Source organism: Lutra lutra, chromosome 3, assembly GCF_902655055.1.
Source record: "Lutra lutra chromosome 3, mLutLut1.2, whole genome shotgun sequence".
NCBI lineage: Eukaryota > Metazoa > Chordata > Mammalia > Carnivora > Mustelidae > Lutra > Lutra lutra.
Window position 1 is genome coordinate 13,841,405 of NC_062280.1, and position 24,873 is coordinate 13,866,277.

Consider the following 24,873-nt stretch of genomic DNA (forward strand, 5'->3'; position numbering starts at 1 on the left):
ACAGTGAATTGGAGATTTGGTAATTTTCTCAAGTGAAAACGAATTCAATATCTTTCAAATAGAAATTGAGCATCAAATTTCCAAATAAAGGATATTGGATTTTTATTTAAATGTGGAAAATCTCCAGCTGAAAGTTTTCAGTATAATATTTTAAAATGTTTGGTACCCATTTTGTTGGCTTTAATTAAACATAATACAAAGTAAACAATAATTCTAGGAACTATCACGTTAGAGAAAATATGGATGTGGTCGCTATTTATTTCCTTTGTTGCTTTTTCTTCATTACCTTTGCTTTCTTTTCATTGTGCTTCGCCAACCCCCAGGAGACATATGGGTGCATGTGAATCACTTGTTTCCGTGCACATCTGTGCAAATACAGAAGATGGTGGGTTCAAAAAGAAGAATCAGCTTCCCATCCTCTGGCCCTCTCCTACAAAAGAAGAATTAATCCAGTTGGTTTTTCCAAATGGATTCCAGGATTCTTAGTGTTCCCTCAGGCTCAGTGTGGTTGATAGGAAAAGCCTATAATCCTCTCAGTAGGTTTTCAGTTTGTTTAGGGAATGGATCAAAGAAAGATTTTCCTGGGTGGCATGATTTTTTTATTGTATGAGAGAAAAATAACACTTCAGTGTCTTTTGTTTGAGGACGATCTTAGTAGGCACCACCAAATGTACCTCTCAATCAGTCCTAGTCAGTAAGCTGGTAGACATTAAGATTCTGGATTCGTCATTGATTATTATTAGTCATGGTTGGGCAATTGACTTCCTGCCATAACAACTGGGCTGGCATCTATTCCCACCATTTTGCAATTGAATTTATTAGATTTTTTTTCTATGAGAGATGCTTCTAGAACGAGTTATGTTGAGATAGGCTTCTAAGAAGAGTTACTTTATATAATGGTATAGTGAAAGCTACCAGTATTTCCCTAAAATTTCACAGAAGCAATGTTATTCTAGCTCCCAGAGATAACTGACATTGGGCTTTTATGGTTATAGGAAAAGAATGGTGAAATGATGCCTACAAAACAACTCATGGAAAAAGCACCATCCCACATCTGAAGTGTTTTGACTTTGTACTCTTAAAGACTTTTATTTCATATTAATTGCAAACTGGAGCTTCCATTTGGTAATACAAAGTATAAGTAAGCTCTTTTCCAAATGATGTTATTTTTACAGTCCACCAGTTAAAAGCCAAATACCATATTCCAAGCTTCTAGGTCACCAAGAGAACAAGATGAGATGAATTTGGTAGGAAGGATTAGGGTTAGGTTTGGGATCATTTTTAACTAACGTTCCACTCTGTAAGGGTCCATAATCTGAATCCTTTTTAATTTGAGCACATTGGGGAATAGCTGAATGTTCATGCTGAGGTATAATTTGGGCTACATTCGTGTGTGTGTGTGTGTGTGTGTGTGTAGTGTGTGTGTTTACTTCATCTAGTGTAAGGCAGAGGGACAGTCACTCCTGCCTCTTTAGATCCCCGACTCCCAAAATAGGACCCTGTTATATGGTGACCATGCCTTTGAGATTTAGTGCTGGGACTGTGACTTTAAGCAAGGCTATATGATCTGCCTCAGAATAACAAGTAAGTTAGTGGAGACACTGGCTTGGGACCTATATTTGGGTCCTTCTGAGAAACAGAACCAGTAGGATGTATAGAGATGCATAAGAGGAGATTTATTATGGGAATTGGTTCTGGTGATTATGGAGGCTGAGATCTGCTGTCTGTAAGACAGAGGACCAATGTAATTCAGTCTCAGGGGAGAATGGTGTAAGTCCCAGAGTCTGAAGGCCAGAGAACCAGCAGCTCCCATGTCAGAGGGCAGGAGAAGATGGATGTCCCAGCTCAAGGAGACAAGGAATTTGCCTTTCTTCCACATTTTTGTCCTATCTGGGCTCTCAATCAATTGGGTGATGTCCACCCACACTGGAGAGGGCATATTTCTCTACTCAGTCTACCAATTCAAATACTAATCTCTTCCAGAAACACCCCCATAGACACACCCCAAAATAATATTTTACTAGCTATCTGGGCATCCCTCTTCCCAGTCAAGTTGGCACATAAAGTTAACCATCACAGGACTTTAAGAATACACTGCAGTTTTGTCCATGAAGTTGTGAATGTAGAAAACACTGAAGTTTCTTTCATATGTGTTTCAGCTGGCATAATGTGATGTATAAAATGAATTCTTCCCTACTCCTCCCAATCTGTCCTTTATGTCTCCCTCCTCATCTTTCGTTGTCTTTCTTTGGCTTTACATAGGTGTTGGGAGTCCCTACAGAGGATACCTGGCCTGGAGTTTCCAAACTACCTAACTATAATCCAGGTAATACCAATTTGAGCTTCTGAGTGCTCTGAAAATTAACAATGTGGGAAGCATTTGCTACACAGACACGGTGCCCTTCTTTTATTGTTAACTCAACAGTAAAGATAGGTAGATGAATTTTTAGATTCATATATTCCCTGCTAATCCTTTTATAAGAAGGACACTGAAATAGTAGTTAAGGTTAGATCAGTTCTCCAACTCTGTACAACATCAGTAGCAAGCTGCATAATAATTTGGAATAACTATCACTGTGGATTCTGCCTTGATTTCCAGATATCCATTGACTCAAAAGAACTCAAAAGATGGTCTCATTTTTGAGTCCCATGACTCTTATTGACTTTATTTGCTAGGTTATTGTACCTCATAAACTCTAAAAAGAAAGCTGATACAACAGAGGGGAAGTCAAGCCTCATTAGACCTAGGACAGGACAGGTAAGATGTCTCTAGATTACTGAAGAGTTCATCCATTGTTTTGGACCTAACACTTGGTCATTCTCATCACCCATTTGATCCTCCAAGACTGGATCCTGGGAATGGACTTGGAAGTGCTAGAAGTGTTGGCCATGGGGAAAGTCTTTGAGGAACGGTCCCAAGGCCATGTCAAAGAGACCAGATTACCCAGTAGTGACTTCAAGGATGTTGAGACAGAAGGAAAGAGATAAGTAGTGAGCTGTAGGATGAAGGACTATATGAGAGGCTGAGGAGGCAAGTGACGACCACACCAAAGATGGAGTCTTGCTGCAGGTTTAAAGGGGAGGTAGATGTGTACAGATAAGGACCAGATTGGGGTGATTATCACTCAAGTCAGATTTTCCAGCCTTTATATTCTCATACTGACCCATCACTAAATATGGACTTTCCCCAAACTGTTGTTATTACTAACTTCGGTATGAGATTATCCTAGAAGGGTCTCATGAGAGCAAGAAGTTATAGGGAGATTAAAAAGGCAGTTAAAGAGGATAACAAAAGAGATAAGAGGCCAAGGATTTTTTTTTTTTTTAATTCTTTCCTCCAGCATGAAATACTTTTGACCTTGGCTCAAAGAGCTATACATTGAACTCACCAGGATTATGAAAACCCTACAGCAAGCTTAGGTCTTTTCAGCTGCCTTATGAATGTTCATACACATTGCTAAAGGGCCTTGGGGTCATTTACAAATAGTTTACCATTTCTAACTATTTTGTTTGAGTGTAGCCCCTGACAAAAATGCCACTCTGGCCACAAGGCTTGGAATAGTGTCTTTGCCTTTTGGTCTGAAGCAGAAAAAAGAATAGACTTCTTGTGGAGACCATGGTCTATCTGTAATAGTTCTATCTCCAGTTGCCATGGTCTCTAAGAGAACCTGGTTCTATTTTCCCACCCTGCCTGTCTATACCTCTCCCTACCCACCCTCCTCTCCAGGTGAAAATGGATCCCCTCAGCTTCCTACCAGGATGCAAGCGGAAGTTTAGGGTCACATATGGGTTGGAAAAAAACAGTTTAGATGTTGTCAATACAAATCTGCCTTGGGGAGCATATGCTTTTCCTCCAGACTTCAAACATTTAGGTTTCAGGTCGGTTCAAGCAAATAAGCAGTGATCCTTAACAGAGAATGCCTTGGTGAGAACAATAATGATAGAAACTTGTTCAAAACACTTCCCTGCCAGATTCTGTGCTAAATAAGATAACTGGGTCCCAATAAAACAGCAAGAAATATGTTGCATTTTTCATTTTGCTGTCATTTCAAAGTAATGTGCAATTTTTTATTTATGAAGAGAATTCTCCAGGCCCAACATCAATAGGGTTCATACTTTGCATTGTTTTTCTAGTAGGGATCCAATTTAATTCAAATAAGTCCAAAAAATTTGAACACCTACTATCTGCCAGGTGCTATATTACATGCTGGGTCTGCGCAGACGGATCTGGTACGTTCTTGGAGCTCTGAGACTTGGGTTTGTACACATTCATCCACACTCTTTCACCAGTTCTCCTAACTGGGGGCAGAGAGGTGATCATTCATGAATCTCACTTCCATGGGTTTGGGGCCAAGCTAAGCATATGAAAGAAAGAGAGTTGTAACCCTTCCTGAACTGCAATGAAGATGTCTAACTCTGTATCTGTAAATCTTAAAATTCCAGCATATCTTCAGCATGGGGTCAGTACCACTGATAAGTCCATGATAAGGACTATGTTTTAAAAAGGGCCGTCATCTGTGTTCTGGGACCATCCCCTTATGTCATTCGCAAAGTCCCTTTGAGCGACTCCCCTCTCACCCCCATCACTGAGCTACCGCTGCCGCTTCCACACAACTTGAATATCAGGGGTTAAGAGAAAAGAAGAGGGGATGGGAGCCAGAAAAATATCACAGAGGAGAACAGTTAACACCATTCTAGATGAGACTTCCATTCCTTTCCTTTTCATTCTGTAGCAGTGAGAATTCCCAAACTTCGAATTGAGCCATATTCTAATTTGAGGGAGCCAAGAGCTCAAAACTTGGGAAAACCATCCAATGTCCATCTAGGCCTATTCTACCCTTTCCCAGACCTTGTCTGTACTATGTCTAGGAGGGGAACACAGTTTCTGTTTGTACAGGCTTAAAAAAAACACCTGGTGCTGACCCACCTGGACAGGTTCCTCTGGCCAATTACCCGTTTTCTTGGGGCACTGAGGAGCAGGGTTGTGGTTTTTCTGGCCATCAATTCAAATTCTTATGCCTGATTAAATCTGGGAACGAGAAAAGAGGTATATAATTTTGGACACTAGACTAATTTCTTTCTTTCTTTCTTCCTTTCTTTCTTCCTTCCTTCCTTTCTCTCTTTCTTTCTTTCTTTCCTTCTTTCCTTCCCTTCTTCCTCCCTCCCCCCCCCATTTTAAGCAAGCTGCCTGAGAACTCTGTGTCCTCTACTTCAAAGGGCCAGTTGTCTTATTTTGATGTGGGCAGATTGAGAAGTAGGCTTTGAAAAGTAGGCTTTTTTTTGTTTAATCTTTTCTCCTGGGATAGCTTTCAGAGCAATATATCCAAGTGTCAGTAAGGGGGTTCTGACGAGCACAGATTCCCAGACTCTCAGCAGGATCATTCTCTAACAGAAATATAAAAGTGAAATATTAAAAACCCTGGAACGTGAACTCCATCTGCATGGTAGCCAGTGGCTTGCCTGCTCGCACCATGGGAAAAAAAGATCTTGAAAAAAGAGGGAGGAGAAAAAAAGTGCTTTGAGTACGAGGTTTACAGGTTTAGTAGAGCATAGTAACATCCCCTCAAAGAAGTGGGTGTTGTTCTGTGACCCCCCAAAATGCTCTGCCTTTGACTCAGCCGCCAGAACACTCACCCTCCCCCCCCAACAAAACACCCCCTTTTCACATGCTAACTGAGGCGCCTGTGATTGGCTGAACAATAAACTGGTCACACTTGCTAAAGGCCTGCCATCTTTCGCACAATTAGCCAAGACACATTAATCAAACTGGAGGTGAACAGGGGCTGCACTGGCCTCCAGCCGGGGGAGGGGTGGCGGCGAGCGTTTGGTGATCCTTAATAGGAGTCCATAAGAAGCAATAATAAACAGCAACATTGCTGGAGCGGATTCTACTACCAGAAAGTCTGGAAAGGGTAAAGTCCCAGTTGATGCCCTATCGGGGATGTACTAGGTTTATGGCAGAGAGGTTCCCAGAAGCTTAAAGCAAACTGGATATTGGTCTTGGCTAAAATCTGCTCACAAAAGACACTAGTGTGAATTTAAAGGGTGAACCCATATAGACATTCTACAAGTTCCCTGGCCCTCTTAGCTTTCTCTCCCCGCCACCCGCACCCCGCAAAATGCACTCAGGAGCCCCTCCCCTTTTGAGCCTCAAGCACTTTGAATCCCACTAAAACCAACAGGAATAACACGTATATAAGAAATGGAGAACCATTTAGAATCCATTAAGAGAAAGTATTAATCCTCATGGGATTGGACCTAACCTAAGTATTTGGAGGACATAGACATCAGTTCATTTGGAAAGAAGAAAAAAAAAAGCTAACCTTCGTACTTTCAGTGGTAGAATCTTCCTTCTTTTCTTTTCCAAATTCTCTTTAAATAGATTTTCCAATGGCAATATAAAGCTAATAAGATCATACCTTAGAGACTAGTTTGCTACAGAATCATGTAAGGCTTTTCGGAGAAACAGCTAAATATTTAGACGTTTCTCGGTGCAAGTTAACAGAGCCCTTATTCCTCTGGAGGTTGTCCAGTCACCATCTCATTAGATGCAGAGATTCTGTGGATAAAGAACTTTTTTTGGGGGGTGCCCCCATGATTGCAGCCCAGTTGTGGTTCTTAACGTGTCATCGGTTGTTTCATCCAACTCCTTCTGCTCCAATGAAAGGGTCTGCCGTGGCTGTTTGCTTCCTTAAACACGGATTTTGAAAGCGCTCATGCTGTGTGAGCTCCAATCCCAGCATTAATGGACTGCTGGGTTCATTTCACTACGCTCAAAAGCACGGAGTTTAAATCCCTCTCAATTCCATTTGAGGCACCAGAAGACTTTATCCTTCTCCACTAATGGTTCCAAGTTTACATCTAGATACTGGGGGTCAAGGACAGGAGAGGATTTAGAAATAACAGTGCATGACACTAGTCAATGCATTTGCCAAATTGGCAATTAGGTCCTGATGTGCGAGCAAAGCATTTCGTTCCTGTCTCTTTGATGCTCGTTCCCATTAAGAAGGGAACAGAATCCGCAGAGGCCTTCAAACTTTTAAAGAAATATCTGCTGAAAATCATGCCTGATTTGTGACGTGAGCTCAGCAGCAGGGAAACATCCGGGATCATTCTGGATCTTTCAGCTCGGGAAAGAACCAGGCACATGGAAAGATTCTCCACTGGAGGAACTTAGTGGAAATCAAAAGGCGGAAAAGCAGCACGAAAAGCTCTGTGGGCCCTGAGAATCAGATATACTAGAAACAGGAGGCAAAGGGCTACTGGGGCCGCCCAGTCATCTTGAGGACGCCTGCTTTTTCAACCTCTGACCACCAGGTGGAAGCAAAAAATAAGAGGCGTGGAATACAGACAGAACATTCTAGCCATCTCCCCTTACACTTGGAATGTTTTATTTTGACCTGAAATCCAGTGCGGGAGCTTCTCTTCATCTGACACCACTGTGGGACAGATGATGACCGCAATCTAAAATGAGGCTTGTCTCTATTGGGAAGGCGAAGAGCTGCCACGCTTTGGGCTCCAAAGGTTGATCCGGGCTTTGTGTGGTTGCAACGAACACAAGGTAAGATGTGTGTCAGTATCCGCTGTGTCCCATGAGAGGTTAGCCAAGGGGGTTATTCAGTGGGCTCAACGGGGGAAACTACTGCTAAGAGAGGTTTTAATTATGGACATCAGCACCTCAGAAAATGGCAAGTCCAAGCCCCACCTTTTACTACCTGGGGCACTTGAAGAAGTTCCCTAATCTGCAAAATGGGAACAATCCTGTCCTTTTCAAAGTGTTCCCACGCACCAGGCACAGAACACACCTTAACTGCTACTTCTCGGTACTGCCTGCCCAGGGCCGTGCCACTGAGGAGTGCTGTGTTAGGCACAAGGAAGCAGGTTTTCTCGCAGGTCCCCAGAGGCATTTCCTAGCTTGCAGAGGAGCCGGTCCTTATCCAGACTGGTTCTCTTCCCATCAGCCATGCCGCATCCCTCTGTCTCATTTTGCAGGGTGGTTCTGAGAAAGAAATGAAATTACTGGACCTTATCTGCCATGGTTCCTAAGTTCTAGTAGGTGCACACAGTAAGTTAGTTCTCATTGTTTTACTCAGTGTGGAAATTCCTTCCCTGCTTCGGTGACCTGCCAGGGTTCAGACTCAGCACAGGTGTGTGAGAACTGAAGTTATACCTTCTTTTTTTTTTTTCTTTAAGATTTATTGATTTATTTGAGAGAGAGCATGAGAAGGGACAGGGGGAGGGTCAGACAGAGAGAATCTTCCAGCAGACTCCCTGCTGAGTGAGGAACTCCATCTCCCCACCCATGAGATCATGACTTGAGCAGAAACCAGTGGGACGTTTAACGGACTGAGCCACCCAGGTGCCCCGTGAAGCTATGCCTGTTTTTAATGTTTAGCTCCCTTGGAATTTTTAACTTCCCTCTAGGTGTTAGGCATACCTCTCTGTGCCAGAACTGACTTCTGTGTTTGTCTGCTTGGGCCTCAACCGTGCCTGAATTCTAAGTCCCTAAGAGCTGACCCTCAGTTTCCCAAATTTCTACCCAAGCCAGTGTGGGCACCTGTTAAGGCTCTCTCTTCTGGTGAAGGCTCCATTCTGTACACCACACACACTTAAAATGCCGTGAGAAGCCTGCCCACTATGACAAGGGCTGTTCCCTGGCAGAATCCTCAGTGTCTACAAGCCACCTAATGGGTGGCCAGTAAAAGCTACCACATCACGGACGGCGTCAGTGTTCCCTTTGTTGACTTCACCCCAAGCCTCATATGGTAGAAAGAGTGTGAAGGATGTCTGCAGAGCAACCCTGACCACTTGTAGGGTTTCTAGTAATTTATACATGCCCCTAAGTGGCATATAGTCATGAGTCAATACATACTTGTTCACTGAAATCAGTGACCAGGAGTTAGAAAACGTGCAAGTCTACTTCTAATCACACCCTCTAGTCTCTAATAATCCTTGTTCTGCCCACTTGGCCAAGAAAGTATATGTAAGTTATTAGCCACCTTATTTCCAGATAATAATAACTACTGTTTATTGAGCTCTAGCTCGAGTTGGGCACCTTACCTACATTATTTTACTTTGACTCCCACAGCCTTATCGGTTAGGGGCAGTATTGTCATTCCCAATTCACAGATGAGAGCACTGAGGCTCAGGAAGGTATGTGTCTGGCCTCGGGTCACCTAGCCAGGAAGGGGGAGCTCAGAATGGCTAGAGCTGGTGGAGTTCAAGGTGATGCGCACAGCTGTATTCCACCTTGCTTTCCAGCCGCTGAAGGGCAAATATGATGCTATAGTAATAAAACAATGCCCTACAGTGGGGGGCAGCTAAAAATGAACACTTCAAGTTCATTTCCAAATGATTCTGTCCTTCTAACTAGACTTGGTTTTAGAGTCTGTAAGCTTGGTGACATGTTTTTGGAATGCAATGTGAGTGGAGTCCCATCCTGGGACCCAGGCAGCCCTGGCTTACCAGAGCTACCGTGTGAACCCTGATTGGGCTCATTACCATTGCACTTCTGCAAGGCTGCGGAAAGCTCCCGGGGAGTTACTATTAACATCTTTATTAACCCATCCCCCTAATCTGTCAGTGAAATTCATTTAGATACACAGCCTACTTTGATCTTCATTAATAGTTTCTTCTAGTTTCTACATTTATTTTTAGTTTTCTCATCTTTAATTTATTTGGTGGCAGTTATTAGTTTTTATTGAGGAGGATGAGATGATCTTAAAGTAGTTAAGATTAGGAAAAATTGCAAATGAGGAAAAGCAGGTAAAAAAAAGAAAAAAAAATTTTTTTAAGTAAAACCCTGCCCTTATTCCTTTTCAGCTAAAGAAAAGGAGCCTTAAGATTCCAAACATCATGGAAATGGCTCTACCTGTAGGCCCCTCCCCCACGTTCATGGCCAGGGTCTTGTTCCACCCATCTCTGTAAGGCATAAAGCAAGACCCACAAGTAGGCTTTCTTGTGGTAGGTTTACCTTTTAAGGATAAAGTTTAGTAAATTTATTTCACTTTTATTTTGTATCCAAGCATCAATCTTTCATTCATTTAACAAATATTTACGAATGCTAGGTGCTAGGGACTAGGAGATTAAAAAATAAATAAGACATCGAGGGGCACCTGGGTGGCTCAGTCATTAAGCAACCAGAGTCTGGGATCGAGCCCCGCATGAGCCTCCCCGCTCAGCAGGAAGCCTGCTTCTCCCTCTCCCATTCCCCCTACTTGTGTGTTCCCTCTCTCACTGTGTCTCTCTCTGTCAAATAAATAAATACAATCTTGAAGACAAATAAATAAATAAGACATTGATACCTGACCTCAAAGAATGTAGTCTGGAGGGGAAAACTATAAATAATACAACTTGTAAAGTATTATTATAGCAGCATCCCTTGGGGATCTCTGGGAACACAAAGGAAAAAAGCCCCCTTAGTTTGGGGAATCTAGGGACTGTTTGAGAGACAGAGCTGGGTCTCAAATATGACTGAGTGGGCCTTCTCCAGGTGAGCAAGAGAGGAAAGACATTCCAGACAAAGGAACTTGACACAAAGAAACAAGAAAGCAGGCTTATTTGACATTATACCAAGCAGGTAAATTGCTCAAGGAAGCTAGAATGTTAGCTTTGTGGTGGTCCATTGCTGGAGATTAACCTGGAAGCATAGATGGGGACCAGATTGGGAAGTGCTTTGTAGTCAGCCAAGGATTTGGACTTTGACCAATAAGCAAAGAGAAGGCATTGGATAATTTTTAACAGGGAAGTGATATGGCAGGATTTAAATTAAAAATTGCTTGAAATACTATATGTAGAATTAAACTGGCGGTGTATCCGAACCCAAGTCCATCTGCCCGATGCACAACACAGTCAATCCCTACACCAGCAGGTACGCAGCAAGGAGATCAGAAGCAATGTGGCCATGATTGAGATTCTAGAAGGCAAATACTAAGTCTCAGCTAGAGCAGTGGTGACGGAGAAGGAACGGAGTGGGTAGCTCTAAAGAACATGTAGATAGTAGAGTCAAGGGGAGGTTGTTAGTAATGGGATTCGAGTTGTGAGGGAGAAACCAATGGATCTCCAGTGGGTGATTGGGAGGTCCATTCACTGGCACAGGAAAGAAAGGGGGAAGGAACTGTGGGGAAAGTGGTGAGTATAGATTGGAACATTTGCGATCACAGTATCTATGGGACAGCTAAATGAACATATCTAAAAAGCAATCAGAAATACAAGCCCATAATTTTAAGAGTCCAGTGTAAAAATGCAAAATTGGAAGTAATCTGATTAAAGAGGTATTTGAAACTCCCGTGTGAATTCAGTTATCCAAGGGAGAATGAGAAGAGAAAGAAGACTAGGCTAGAACCCTGGGGCCTCAGTCCTGAAGGGTCAGGCAGAGGGAAAGGGGGTGTTTGGGGAATGAGAAGGAAGAGCCAGAGGGGCTGGAGAAGACCAGGAGATGACAGTAATCACAATACCATGAAAATCATATGGCCATAAGCTCGTCGGGGACAGGCAATACCATGTCTGCGTCAACGCAGTGCTGAGCACACCGAACGACCCTTAAATAGTGGTGGCAGCCATAGGGAAGTGGTAAACGATGTCACCTGATTCATCATGAAACACCATACACACCAAATGACATGATCAGGCTTTAGCTCGGGGCACCTGGCCCGTTCAGTCTGTAGAGTGCCTGACTCTTGATCTCAGGGTTGTAAGTTCAAGCCCCACGTTGGGTGTAGAGATTACTTAATAAACTCCTCAAAAAAAAAAAAAAAAAAAAAAAAAAAAAAAAAAAAGCTGTAGTTCAACATCATTTGTGGGGGTGGACCGGACGTTAAACATGGTACTCCCCCCACCTCCCGCCCTGGGGAGAGGAGCGAGAGACTTCTGATTATGCTCGTTCCCTTTGCTTTCTCCACCCACCAGGAGCAAGGCTTGGCCTCCCTTCCTTTGCAAAGACTATTACCTTAGCAAGAGGCTGCAGAGGCTGGAATCTTTTCTTAGAATCCACAGGAAGTTTTGAGGCAGGGTTAGAAAAGCGATAAGCTACAAATGGGAGTTGGGGCACCAGGTTCAAATGCTGAGGAGCGTACTTCCTCAGAGCACCAGCTTTCCGCATCCTGATGATGACGGCCAAAAAGTCTACAGCCTAGGAAAGCACCAGAAGGGCCATGCTTAGGCTCCTTGAGTCAAAGACTAAGGGAGTCAGTGGCTGTGAGGGCGTGAATGTGGTTAAGGTGGGGGGGAGGGGTAGTTAGGAGAAGAGCTACAGATTTTTGCAATGAGGTTTTAAAGTTACTGCTTGAGATAGTGAAATAAGGCTAACAACATTATCAACTATTTAAATGTATGGTATCTCAAGAATGCATTGTATTTGGGAAATTCCAGAGGTGTCGTTCAGTAGGCTGCATTATAAGATAACCTTAGGGGACTGTGGTAAGCTTATAGAAACCAGAAAATGTTTTACCTTGAGCTAAGACTCAACAGGGTTCTGGTGATGGTTTATCAGTCAACCAGCAAATCTCTGTTGACTTGGATCTGTTGTAAATGAGCTTTCTTATTTCACTTATGAATTAGGACTTAGGGGAAAAGGTGGTGTTTTAGTATGAGAGCAACATTCTGCCCTCAATTTAATTTTATTCCATTTGGTTCGGAAATTACTATGTTCGGCTTTTTAAGTTTCCTTTTGCAACTTCGCCATTCCTACTTCAAATTCCAATTGAATTCAAATGAGAACTCCTTTAAAAAGAAAGGCAGTAGGAGGAGATGGAGAAAAATTTGGTCTATGGATTCACCATCATTTTTGGAAAGAGGAGGGAAATAAACTACCCAGAGCTCTGTTCTTTCAGTGGTTCCTGAAGCCAGAGAAACAAACACCTCTTGAAATGGTGCTGTGCAAAATGCCTATCTGTCGCTCATTCGCTCATTGATCGCTTGCAGTTTAACTACTGGGAAAAATCAATGGGAGAGAGGCAAGGTCATCCAGCATGAGGTTATCTGCATGTGAGTGGGAGGGTAGACCACAATCACGAACAGCAACCTGACTATGCCCTGGGCCCGTCAACCCCTCCATCTGCTCTAATGTAGCTACAAAACACATGGGGGAAGAGAGTCAGGCACAGTCTGGCAAGACCTGGAACCTCAAGTTCAATGTCATTACATCGTCTCCTGGGACAACTTGTCCAGGTCACCCTTTCGTTGCAGAATTTCTGAGGACTGATCTTTCCCTTATCATGCTTCCTCGTTCACCTCCTTGGAAACATAAGTCTGCATCAGACGCTACGTTCTGCAATTTTGATATATATTGAGTAGCTATATTTTCACAACTAGCTCACTTGAGGCAACGAGCCTAAGAGAAGGGTGGGGGAATCACTGATGAGGGGTCGACCCCACCCTTCTTGCACACCAGCACCTTCAGCCTCATTGGGCGCCACACCAGAAACATCTGGAGATTGTGAAGAACAATAATAACAACCACAACGACAGCAATGCTGGGCTGTCCACAGGCGCACTGGATCAAACTCTGTCGGGTGAAGCCTGGGGTTCCTTTCAGGCCAGAACTTCTTCCAGCTGATGCTAACATGCAGCGTGGCTTGAGAAACACTGAGTTAGACCCTGCTACCTCTCCAGGATGAGAGATGAAAAAAAGGAAAAGGACTAAGACGTACATTTGTTGAGCCCCTCCTCTATTGCCAAGTGCCTCATCTTATCTCATCCTCATCCAAGCAACTGGAAAGTTATTCCCATTTTACAGATTTGGAAATTTCTGTGTTACTAAACTAGAGACGTTAACTTCCCCCAAATCTCAGAGCTCACAAGTGGCAGAAGGGAGACACAGAGCGAAGAAGCACACCTCGACCCACACTGAAGACTCAGGAGAAATCAGGTGGGGCGTGTAAGAACTAGGGCTTGGAGCGCGTTAGAATTTCAGGGCCATGAAACGGCGAGTTATTGAAGGAGAAGCATCAGGCAGAAACACCTGAGAGGAGAGAGGAAAACGTGGTTCATCAGACCAGAGAAGAGGCAGAAAGAAAAGAGGCAAAGGGTGAGGGAATACTAACGTTACCCTTACCATCCTGATTCTAACACGAACTCGAAGGAGCAGGAACTATAATCATCCCTCTTTGTAGACGGGATGTGAGGCACCGAGGCTTCTGGGAGGTCAGACAACACCCCCCAGGTTACACAGCCGGTGAGCGCCATACTACGTTCTCAAAGCCCAGCTCCAGAGTCCTAACCATGCACTTTCCATTGCCCAACATTTCTCAAAGGAAGGAACAGAAGGATAGGAATGATTTTGTTTTGTGCTCAGAGGCAGGCCCTTAACATTCATCATCTGACAAATCCCAATGATTTCAACGAATCACTTTGTCCTTGAGAGGCGAATATGACCTCCAGCGTGGGTTAAGGGAGCGGGCTGGTGATGGTTAAACCACCTTGCTGGAGGGTGCGGAGAAGCAGCTGCTGCAGTTGCAAACCCGAGGTGCTGTGTTTGAGCCCGGACTCAGCCAGTTCCAAATCCACGTTCTCCAAGAACAACGCGAAAGTTGGAAAGAGTTTTAAAATACCAAAGGCCCCCCAAAACACAGAGCAACAGGCTCTAGGAAGGGAAAAACAAAACATGGGAGAGCACGGAAATGGATTTCATTATGTTGACTGGAAATTGGTTTATGACTGAATGAGAAAATATTTTAATTTTGTTTGGCCAGGAAGGAACCGTAAACAGGCAGCAGAATGTCGTTTGGAAATAAACATTCTAAACAGATACCAGATATTCTTACCTATCCTTACTGGTTATTTAAATTTAGGCACAATCCTCTAGAGGGAGGATGAAGAAGCTGTATATGCAAGCTCTTCCCTTCGTGCCCACGTGGGACTAGGAAACCGCCCGCAGAGAGGTTCTCATTTGATTACACCTGACCTTGAAAACTCCCCTGAAATCACTTTCTTTGATCACTCATTTCACGCTACAAGTCTTGGCACTATAAATTCTAGTTTTAATTGAACTTACTTTCAAAGTTACAAAATAATGTGTTTTTTTATTAAAAAAAATAAATTTAAGAAAATAAGCCTAGAAGTAAAGGGGTAAACCAAACCCCAGAACCATTATCACTATCAGATGGATAGTCTTCCAGCTTTTTTTTTTTTTTAATGTATATACAGACAGGAATACACCAGTATTATCAAAATCTTTTTTTTGCCCAACTACGATTACATTCTTGGTTGGATAAACCAGATAAATAAATTAACTATCCTATTCCTATAGGAATAAGAGATCCTGGAAGAAGAGATCTTTTAAAGACAAAACACATACATTTCAGGCCCAAGAAAAGTGTAAAGCATACATATAATTTTATATACATATAATTTTATTTTATTTTATTTTCATGCATGTATTTTAAATGCAAGTTAAAATAATCTCTTCTTGATTTAGAGCAGGAAATAGAGGACTCTGATAAGGAATATCATCTTATAACCCTAGAGCTCCCCTTATCACCCTTACATAGAATAAGCACTCAGTTAGTACTTCTTGAATGAATGAGAAATTGTCCCTTTTTATGGTAGTTTTATTTTGGGTTAAATAGTGTTAATACTAAGAATAATAGAAACAAACACATTCATATGTAAACGTTGTAAAGAGTGTTGCAAAGGAAATGACAAATCTTATCATCATCTATTTTGGATTATTCAAGCCAGAATTCACTTCCATTTTTACTGCAAGTGACATATAAAATTAGCCCCATTCCTTTTTCACCATGTTGAGCCTTTGAGACAGCCCCACCGCTCATCACCTGACTCTTCACGCATGTTGTGTGCGCACATGCGTGCTTTGTTCTCCAATGAATTGTGGCTCTACAGGTGCGGGGGGAGTCTCTGTTGGTTTCTTTCATAGTCTTCCCGGCGCTTGGTACACATTCGGCGCACAGTAGGTGTTCAATAGATGTGTTTTGATTTGAGTGAATCTCGTGACTGTGTGAGTTTGCTAGGGCTGCCATGACAAAGGACCACACAGTCTGAGTGGCTTAAGCCACAGAAATTTGTTGTCTCACGGTGCTGGAGGCTAGATATCTCTGAAGTTGAGGAATTGGCAGGATTGTTCCTTTCTGAGAGGGCCCTGAGGGAAGCATCTGTTCCGGGCCTCTCTCCTTGGCTTGTGGACGACTGTCTTCTCCTCGGGTCCTTTTGTGTCATTTCTCTCATACATGTGTCTCTGTGCTCAAATCTTCCCTTTTTTTAAGAACACACCAGTCACAGTGGTTTAGGGCCCACACCTATGACCTCATCTTAACTAATTACAACTGCAATGACCTATTTCCGTATAAGGTCAGATCCTGAGGTACCTTGATGTATCAGTTTTAGGGGGACACAATTCAACCCATAATAGTGACCTTCCACAGAATCATGAAAATTCAGTGTGTTCACTCTGCCCACCTGAAGCCTGAACTCTTCTTTGCTCAAGCTGAGAAGAACGAGCAGAATTTTGATAATATTTTGGCAGTAGGATTTTAGGGTTGTTTCTGGTTTCTAACGTGTCTGTGTATGCTTTCCAGAATGGTTCCCACTGCCGAAGTCTCGACGCCTTCCGATTGTCTGGGACAGGTAAGCACCACCTGGGAAAGCCTCTTTCAGGCAGGGCCTCAGTCTCCTGACCCTCAGTCCACCAAACACGCAGCCCGTGAGCACCTGATCTCTGGAGGCCGACAGGGCCCGGAAGATGCCCCTGGGAGAGCCAGCCACCTGTGAGTGTGTCCGTTTTTCTCTATGAACCATTTTACTTTCAGTGAGTTTGGTCATTAAAATTGTTTTGTGCCCCTCGACCATGTCCGAGGCCCTGAGAATGAGGGAATGTTGGCCTGCAAGAAAACCTAGTGGGTTTATTATTCTCCGACACAGAGAAACCAAATAACATCATTGAGTGGCTATTGGAGGGGGGGCCAAGTTGATTCATGGAGGTCATGCTTTCCCAGGCCCTCTCCACGCAGTCTCGGCTCAGACCAGGGCAGACTTTTATTACCAGCTTTCAACAAATCCCTAGTTTCTTTTACAAAGTAAAACAGATAATAGAGACATTCCCGGAATAGTTAGCTAACTAAGCCGTGCCAGGCAACCTCAGGGCTAAGAAGAACTCAGTGTTTTCGGACAATGACCAATTACAATAACCAGTATTATTTGATCTGAGAGTAATTAGCCGAGGCTCTGTTCTTTTTGCTTCAGTGAGGAGGCAAAAAGGGCAGTGAGGAAAACGTCAGAGACAGGGGAAACAGCTCAAATGTCAAAGAAAAACACACTCATGCAGGTGGGGAGAGGGGAAGAGATCCTAACTGAATGTTTGAACGTCGTTCTTCGCTGAAAATGTGGTAGGGTTTAACCCAACTGAATTTTATTTGATTTTTTTCATGCTTACTGTTCCTGTGCTAAAAAAAAAAAAAAGCCTCCATGTAGAGAGGTCAGAACACAGAGCTGCAGGCTACCGAGGACCTCTTGTTGGGAGGGACAGGTCTCCTAGGCAGGGCTCTGCTCATGTCTGCGAGCTCACCGTGTCGCCTGAAACCCCTCCTGGTTTCGGAGACAGGTTCCCTGGAACCAGAACCGCTATTTACCCTTTCACGCAAGATGAGCGAACTTTCTCTTGTCGGCACAGTCAGGATCCCCATCCCCCCCGCTAAAGACGTTTGCATTTTAGCACCGCTCTAGGACTTTCTTCCATTTCACTATTGGTTTCCAAAATAAACGGTGACTCCAAACCTGCTAACCACATTACTACCCTGCGCGGCTGCTGTGGACACTGCTGCATGGGCCGAAGAAATGCCAGAGCCTCCTGCCATGGCTACACCAGCCCTTCCTCCTGGGCTGAGCAGGACTTGGATTCCCTGAGTATCCATCCCTCTGCCTTCTCCGACCACACACAAGACCCACCACCTCTGCCCATTGCCTCATCCCGGCTCAACCTTTGCTTTATCTCAAGCTTCTGGTTTCTCTTTGCTCACATCTTCAAACCAAGGAGAATGTCTAGGGACGTGCCACCTGATACAGTGGCCACTAGCTACATGTAGCTCTTTAAATTTAAAGTGATTAAAATTAAATTTTAAACTTAGTTGCTCAGCTGCACTAGTCACATTTCAAGGGTCCAACAGCCAATGTGAGTAGTGGTTAACGTATCAGATGGGGCAGAACCAGCGCATTTGCATCGTCATGGAAGGTTCTGTTGGGCAACACTGGTCTAGATGATCCCGCGAGAAAATTCTTGGCTCTGAGAAGGACTTGGGGGCTCAACCAAGGCTAGATGGAATGTTCGTGATGCATTATTTCATTTATTCCTCGCAAATCAAAGTCCCGGTTCCAAGAGGTGGAAACTGAAGTTCTAAGAAGTGGCACAACCTGGCCATGGTCACCAGACTCAGGAAGGCAGAGCCCAGACCCATCTGGTACACAGGTCTCTGTGACTTTGTCCACCGAGTCGGGTGGCAAGTGTGATGGGTAAAGAGGAGTGGAGGTAGCCCCAGCTTTCCTACAGGATTTCTGCAAGGTGCAGAAGAAGCGTGTGCGGGCCATGACTACAGCCCAGGGCGCTGCCTGGGGTTGGATGGTGACCCTACAGACAAGGGCCTAGGAAGCACACACCCGCTTGTCAGATTGATTAGAAGATAACAGCTTCTTTGATGTTGTTTCTTCCCAGGGTTGGATATAGTTCTCATTGTGGGTGCCTGCTCCACCATGTCCTGAACTGGCAGCATTAAAAAAGGACCCCCTCTCCTGGAACAACAACAGAAAGGTCATTATTGGAAAAAAAAAAAAAAAAAAAAAAACCTCAACAACAACACGATATTTGAATAATGCCTGCAGCTCAGTTAAGAGCATTGTGCCAATATTAATTGCTTGCCTTTGATCATTTGACTACAGTTCTGTAGAATGCTAACACTAGGGAAAGCTGGTAAACACGTAACTCTGGGGACGACTCCTGCAATTCTTCTGCAAACCTGAAATTACTTCCAAATAAAAACCAATTGAAAAATGGAAAAAAAAAATAGTGCCCACTCTATCCCTGCCCTTTTCCTCTCTCTATAGATCCAGGGGAAAACAACAAAGAACCCAGGTGAGCTGACAATGACCGGCCTTGCTCTGTAGATAGATAACACCCTTGCCCTGGAAAGGTGAATGGCGGTTAATGGCGTGGAGAATTTTATACTCAGAGCCAGCCTGGGCTGGGAAATCAAGGTCATTGCCTCGGGCCCTGGAAAATCACCAGATTTTCAATGTGCCCTGTGATGGCCAGTGTATAGAGCGTCACACAACCACAGAGCCTGATCTTCCTTTTGTTTTATTGTTTGTGTTTCTATTCTGGACTTCCAGAAATAAGTGTGGGTGTCCTCACACCCAGCACTTCCTGCCCGATTGATTTACCATTTTAATCCTTTCTGCAACTTTTACAAGCGAGGTCTGTGACAATTCAGGTCTGCTGGAACCAATTTGTTTTCTGCGACACAGAGACAGGAACTCTCCCAGACTGCTGGTGGAAGTGGGAATTGGTACAACTGGCTCGTATTCTTAATCAGAAACTTCAACGTGTTGTACGGTCCTCAACCCGGGGATTTTTGTTTCTCAGGACTCATACCTAGGAAATCATTGCGCAGGCGCACAAAGATTTCCCATTGAGGATGTCACAGCATGATTTTAATGGTAGCCTCTCACCTCTCACCCCCAACAAAAAGGACGCAACTCAGATAAAGGTCTGGCTATGGGGGCGCCTGGGCGGCTCACTGGGTTGGAGCCTCTGCCTTCAGCTCAGGTCATGGTCTCAGGGTTCTGGGATCGAGCCCCGCGACGGGCTCTCTGGTCGGGCTCTCTGCTCAGCGGGGAGCCTGCCTCCTCCTCTCTCTCTCTCTCTGCCTGCTTTGCCTGCTTGTGATCTCTCTCCCTCTCTGTGTGTCAAATAAGTAAAAAATCTTAAAAAAAAAAAAAAAAAGGCCTGGCTATGAAAATTATGGAATGCCCACATAACAGAATGCCAGCCAGCTATTAATATAATATCCTAGAAGGCTATTCAAAGGCCTGGGAAGATGATGGAGATCGTCAAGTGGGAAAAGTAGGTTATAACAGCAGGTAGAGTATGATCTCCCTTTCTTTGTAAAACAAAAAAATATACCCACTTAAAAATAAAGGACTAAAGAAGAAAAACTGAACATCAAAACAATAGTGACCATCTTTGAGTAAAAGGGGTTATCTCAGAGTGATGGGATGGTTTTAATTCTCTTTCTCTGCATTTTCTAAGTATTCTACAATAAATATGTATTATGTTGGGAATGAAGCGCTTCTTGGTTCTAGAAATGTTATTAGAAGGAGGGGTTCCTCAGAGGATATTTTTGTCTTTAATAACAGATGCTCATTAATTGGGTAGGTGGGTTCTCCTAATCCTGCCAAGATGCTCCTGGTGTGTTTGGTATTTAACATCACAAGCCTAACACATAATATTTTTTCATCTTTTTTTTTTCAAAATTTTATTTAAATTCTAGTTAGTCAGCATATAGCGTAATATTGGTTTCAGGAGTAGAATTCAGTGTTTCATCACTTATATACAACACCCAGTGCTCATCATAACCAGTGCCCTCCTTAATACCCATCACTTATCTGTCCCATCCCCCACCCACCTCCCTCCATCAACCCTCAGTTTGTCCTCTACCATTAAGAATCTCTTATGGTTTCTTTCCCTCTAACACATAATATTGATTAACATGTAGCCTATGTGAAAAGGCACTGGTGGGCAAATTAACATTTGTTAATGTCACCTTTCATGCCAATTTTCATTTCCAAAGTAATTATAACGAGTGAAGAATCGCCCTAACAAGAGTTAGAGGAGGTGGCAAATTATAGAAATGTGATGATAAAGGCAGTGGGCTGTAAGCAAGAGTGTAGATGGCAGAAAGAAGCAGAACTATACAAACATGGAAGTCAATTAGCATCTGTGCTTAAAGAAGCAACATTTGTATTCCCAGGGCTCTTGTCTCAGCTCCCAAATGAGAATGCAATGTGCCAGTCACAAGGTAGAGATCATCAGGACTCTTGGCCAGAATGGGTGGTCCCACTGTAAGTGCTGCTGGTAAAGGCTCGTATTCAAGAGGGCACAGACTTGGTTTATACAGGGAAGACCAACATGCACTTGGCCCACGGGAGGAAGGAGCTGGAGAAATGGGTGGTAGCCATCATAGCATAAGGGCCATGAGCCTGGAACAGAATGCGGGCACCACTAAAAACCTTGACACACTCTTGAGGGAAGGGTTGGGTTAGTTGAAAAGGAAAGTCCTAAAAAACAAGCCTTCATATTGCTGATCAGTATCTGTTCGCCTTTCTTTCGTTTGGTGGTGATGGCCAGTTCTTTATATATGAGTCCCCACTACCCGTGTAAGAAGTTCCATCAGCCCTTCCTGGCTTCTCCAGCCACCAAACACAACCACAGTCTAAATACAAAGAGTATGCATGCCATGCTAACTCAAGTTCAAAATAGGCTCCCTGGCCTTCCTTGTCCAATGAGATTGCAGCTCCTAAGCCCTGCCTACAGAGCAATTCTGTAACGATTCCATTATTATGGGCCAATGGATAGGAGTATGTGGAGAGAACCAACCACTGATTGGGGTGGGATTGTGGAGGCGAAAGCTGCTGGATGCATCACTACCCCCCACCATCAACACCTACCCACCCATCCACCCCCTGGAGTTTCATGGAGCAGGTTCAGGGCATGATTTTGGCACACATTTCACCTCACCCCCTATAGCGATGGTGCACTAGATAAAATTTTTTTTTGCAAGATTTTCCTCGAATGTCCCTCCAGACTGGTACTAGACCCTAGTGATCTATACCACCTTCCCCATTCCAAAGCCCCCTTCATTGGCCCTGAAAACCTGCGTCTGGGGAGGGCACCCTGGAGGGACCAAATGCCTTCTGGCCTTTTCTCAGGCCGCAAGCTAATGAGCAGGCCTCCACCCCATGTTCCCTTCTCTTTTAACTAGCCTGGAAATTGGCAAGGACTGGGCATTTGCAAATTTTCCTCCATCTTAAGTCTATGAAGCAATGACTACTGAGTTTGAAGGTAAAGTTATCTGTTTGTACAAAGAGTTGTATGTCGTGGGAATCAAATATCCGAAATTCTCTTAGGTAAATCTTACGCAAATATTAGGCCACTTACATCTCTGGGCCAGGATTTGCAGCATCACCATGTCATGGCACCCGGGAAGGGAAAGGGTATCAGTTCTTTGTCCATTTAAGTTGGTATGAGCATTCGACATTAAATAAGCCCATTTATTTTTGCTTAATTGGAGATTTGCCTGGCCAGGCAACCTAATTCTGAATGTCAGACATCAGTCTTGCGGTTAATTGCCTCCTGCACAGTTTTGGTCTCGTGGATCAGCAAAGACTTTCAAACATTATAAGTAAATAGGAAAATTAAGGCTCACAAGTCCTGCAGGATCAGCCCTGCCACCCTCCCAGCTTCATACCTGTCCCCTTTCTCCCTTGGTCCCAGGCCAGCCAACTGGCCTTTCTTCATCTTCTTAAACTCACTCTTCTCCCCTCATCCCCTGGGTCTCTACCAGGCTCATACATGCCTCTCCCCTGCCCTAATTCCTCAGCTCTCAGCTCAAATGCTTCTTCCTCAGGGAAGCCTTCCCTGACCAGCTTTTCCCAGTCTAAGTCAGATATCTGGGCCTTTTCTGCACAGGTGTTTATGTATCTCTATGATAACTTGCTTAGTGTCCAACTCCTCCCCTAGACTAAGCTGCCAGAAGACAGAATCTTTCCTGTATCTTCCAGAGCCAGCCACCTACTAGCACATAGTAGATGCTCAACTAATAGATTTGCTCGTCTCCAAATTGACAATGCAACACAGGTCCACTTGAGGGATTTGTCCTTACTGTAATCTGGACACTTGAAGAGTTATCTCTCTGGGCATAAAAAGAGTTATCTCTTCCTATGCTCCATCTCAGGGGGAACCAAGAGAGCGTCTTAGATAATACCCTGGGGGCTGAGCTTCAGAAACACTGGGAGTAAGTGTGGTTTACACCCAAGATTCACCCTCCAAAATTACCTCTAATCTTCCCTCCCCTCCGGGAAGCTATGCTTGCAGTCCTTACAATATACCCAACTGGGCTTTTCTGCTTGGGGGGCACCATCCCACAAAGCAGCATCCTTAATTACACATTTCTGCTTCTATAATTCTATTTCTGGGTCCTTTATGTATATATACATGGTACCCGGACCCCATGGCAGGGGCAGGGGGGCAGAGGTGGAGGCTGAATGAGAGAGAGCACACCGAGGATGGGTAAACTTTCCAGTGGGTCGGTATTTTTCCACGTGCCATCAACTTGGCTGATCTCAGGAAAGCGCTACTTGAAATGTTCTCTTAGCCATCTCCTTTTCTCTCCTTGTCTTCTTTCTCCCTTTGTTTTTCAGAAGGGAGGCCTTTGGAGAAACTCTTTTTCTCTTCCACTTTTCCAGGTTGGGCAGGGTTCCAGAAGCTGAGGACCTGGCCTCCCAAATGCTGAGAGGCTTTCCTAGAGACCGCGTCTCGGCCCAGGAGGCCCTGGTTCATGAGTATTTCAGTTCCCTGCCATCTCAGCTGCACCGGCTTCCCGATGGTGAGTGACGGAGCTGCCATGTGCCTCTTGTGTGCGTGTGTGTGTGTGTGTGTGTGTGTGTGTGTGTGTGTATGTACACGCATGCATGTAAGTCTCAGTGTCTAAATGTTTTCTCCAAGTACTGGGGAATCACAGTATTTGCAACCGGAAATGAGCTTAGGGATCGAGTTACCAGGGAGAGAAGCAACAGGGGACCCAATCTTGCCTGGGTTTTCTACGAGAGTCTCTAAAACTCAAAAGCCCTGGTGGGTTGAGGTGACACAGACCTCCTTGTGATGATCCGAACATTTCACATAGACGCTCTTAGAAACTGGATGAGATGAAAGTTGCCACTGACTTGTTTCTTTTCCCTAGCATCTGCCTGGAGAAGCAAAACCAAAGTTTGCCACTACCCCCTTCTCTCCGTAGAGAGTAAGATGATAGGTGACATAGAGATGTCACAAAAGGAGAGCTGGCCTGTCTTGATTGGTAATTTGATGCTGCTGAAGGAAGTGCCCTGTGGGGCGCTGGTGGGGAAGGGTGCTGGGAGGAGGGGCACATCCTCCCAGGCCAGACGGCTCACGGGGGAAACACAAGTTACCCTGAAATCTGCCTTGCTGCCCGGGCCTGAAGTCATCCTCTAAATCTGAAATCTGCTGAGGGATCATGTGGCTGGAGCTCTCCTCATGTTTCTCGGAATGTGGCCAGGAAGGGCAAGGCAAAGGATGTGGGCAGTGTGGTCATGGTCTGGCTGTTTTGGGGGAGACCATCTTTAGGTGGGGTTTCTTTGGAAATAATCATCATGCAACTGAAAACAATCTTTAGAAGCCCTAGGCAGAAGGGGGAAAAAGCTAATAAGGAAGGTGTAGGGGCTCGGCCTGGGAAGAGGGACCTGGCGTGGTGTGTGGGGTGACAATGAGGACAGAGGACAGAGCTGCAGCCCCAGAGGCGTAGACATTCAGTCTAGCCAAAGCCTCCAGGGTCTGTGAATGTGGCTCTGCTGTATCTAGGACATTGTCCTGCCCCAGCCCAAAGCTCTGAGTTTGGGACTTCTTAAGGCATTTTATTATTAAAATGAGTTATTTCGGATCTCCAAAAATAACCATAATCATACAACGGGGGTTAATGTCTTACTTAACCCTGTAGGAAGAGTGAGTCATCAGGATTTATGAAGTTGCCATTAAGTGTCAAGAACATATTAAGTGCTATAAAGATTGAGGGAAAAAAGAGGCTTGTCCTTGACCTCAAGGATCCTATGGCGTGGGAGGAAAAGGGGGTGAGGAAGAGG

The 24,873-nt window shown here is 44.3% G+C and overlaps 1 protein-coding gene across 1 annotated transcript in view; it reads left to right on the forward strand.

Annotated features, from left to right (window-relative positions):
• CDK15 (cyclin dependent kinase 15) overlaps nt 1-24,873 on the forward strand; it is an 82,204-nt gene that overhangs the window by 43,750 nt on the left and 13,581 nt on the right. Inside the window, exons 10-12 of the mRNA XM_047723283.1 lie at nt 2,263-2,326; nt 16,533-16,581; nt 23,467-23,606. Coding sequence (XP_047579239.1) covers nt 2,263-2,326; nt 16,533-16,581; nt 23,467-23,606 — 253 coding nt within the window. The remainder of the gene's footprint in view (nt 1-2,262; nt 2,327-16,532; nt 16,582-23,466; nt 23,607-24,873) is intronic.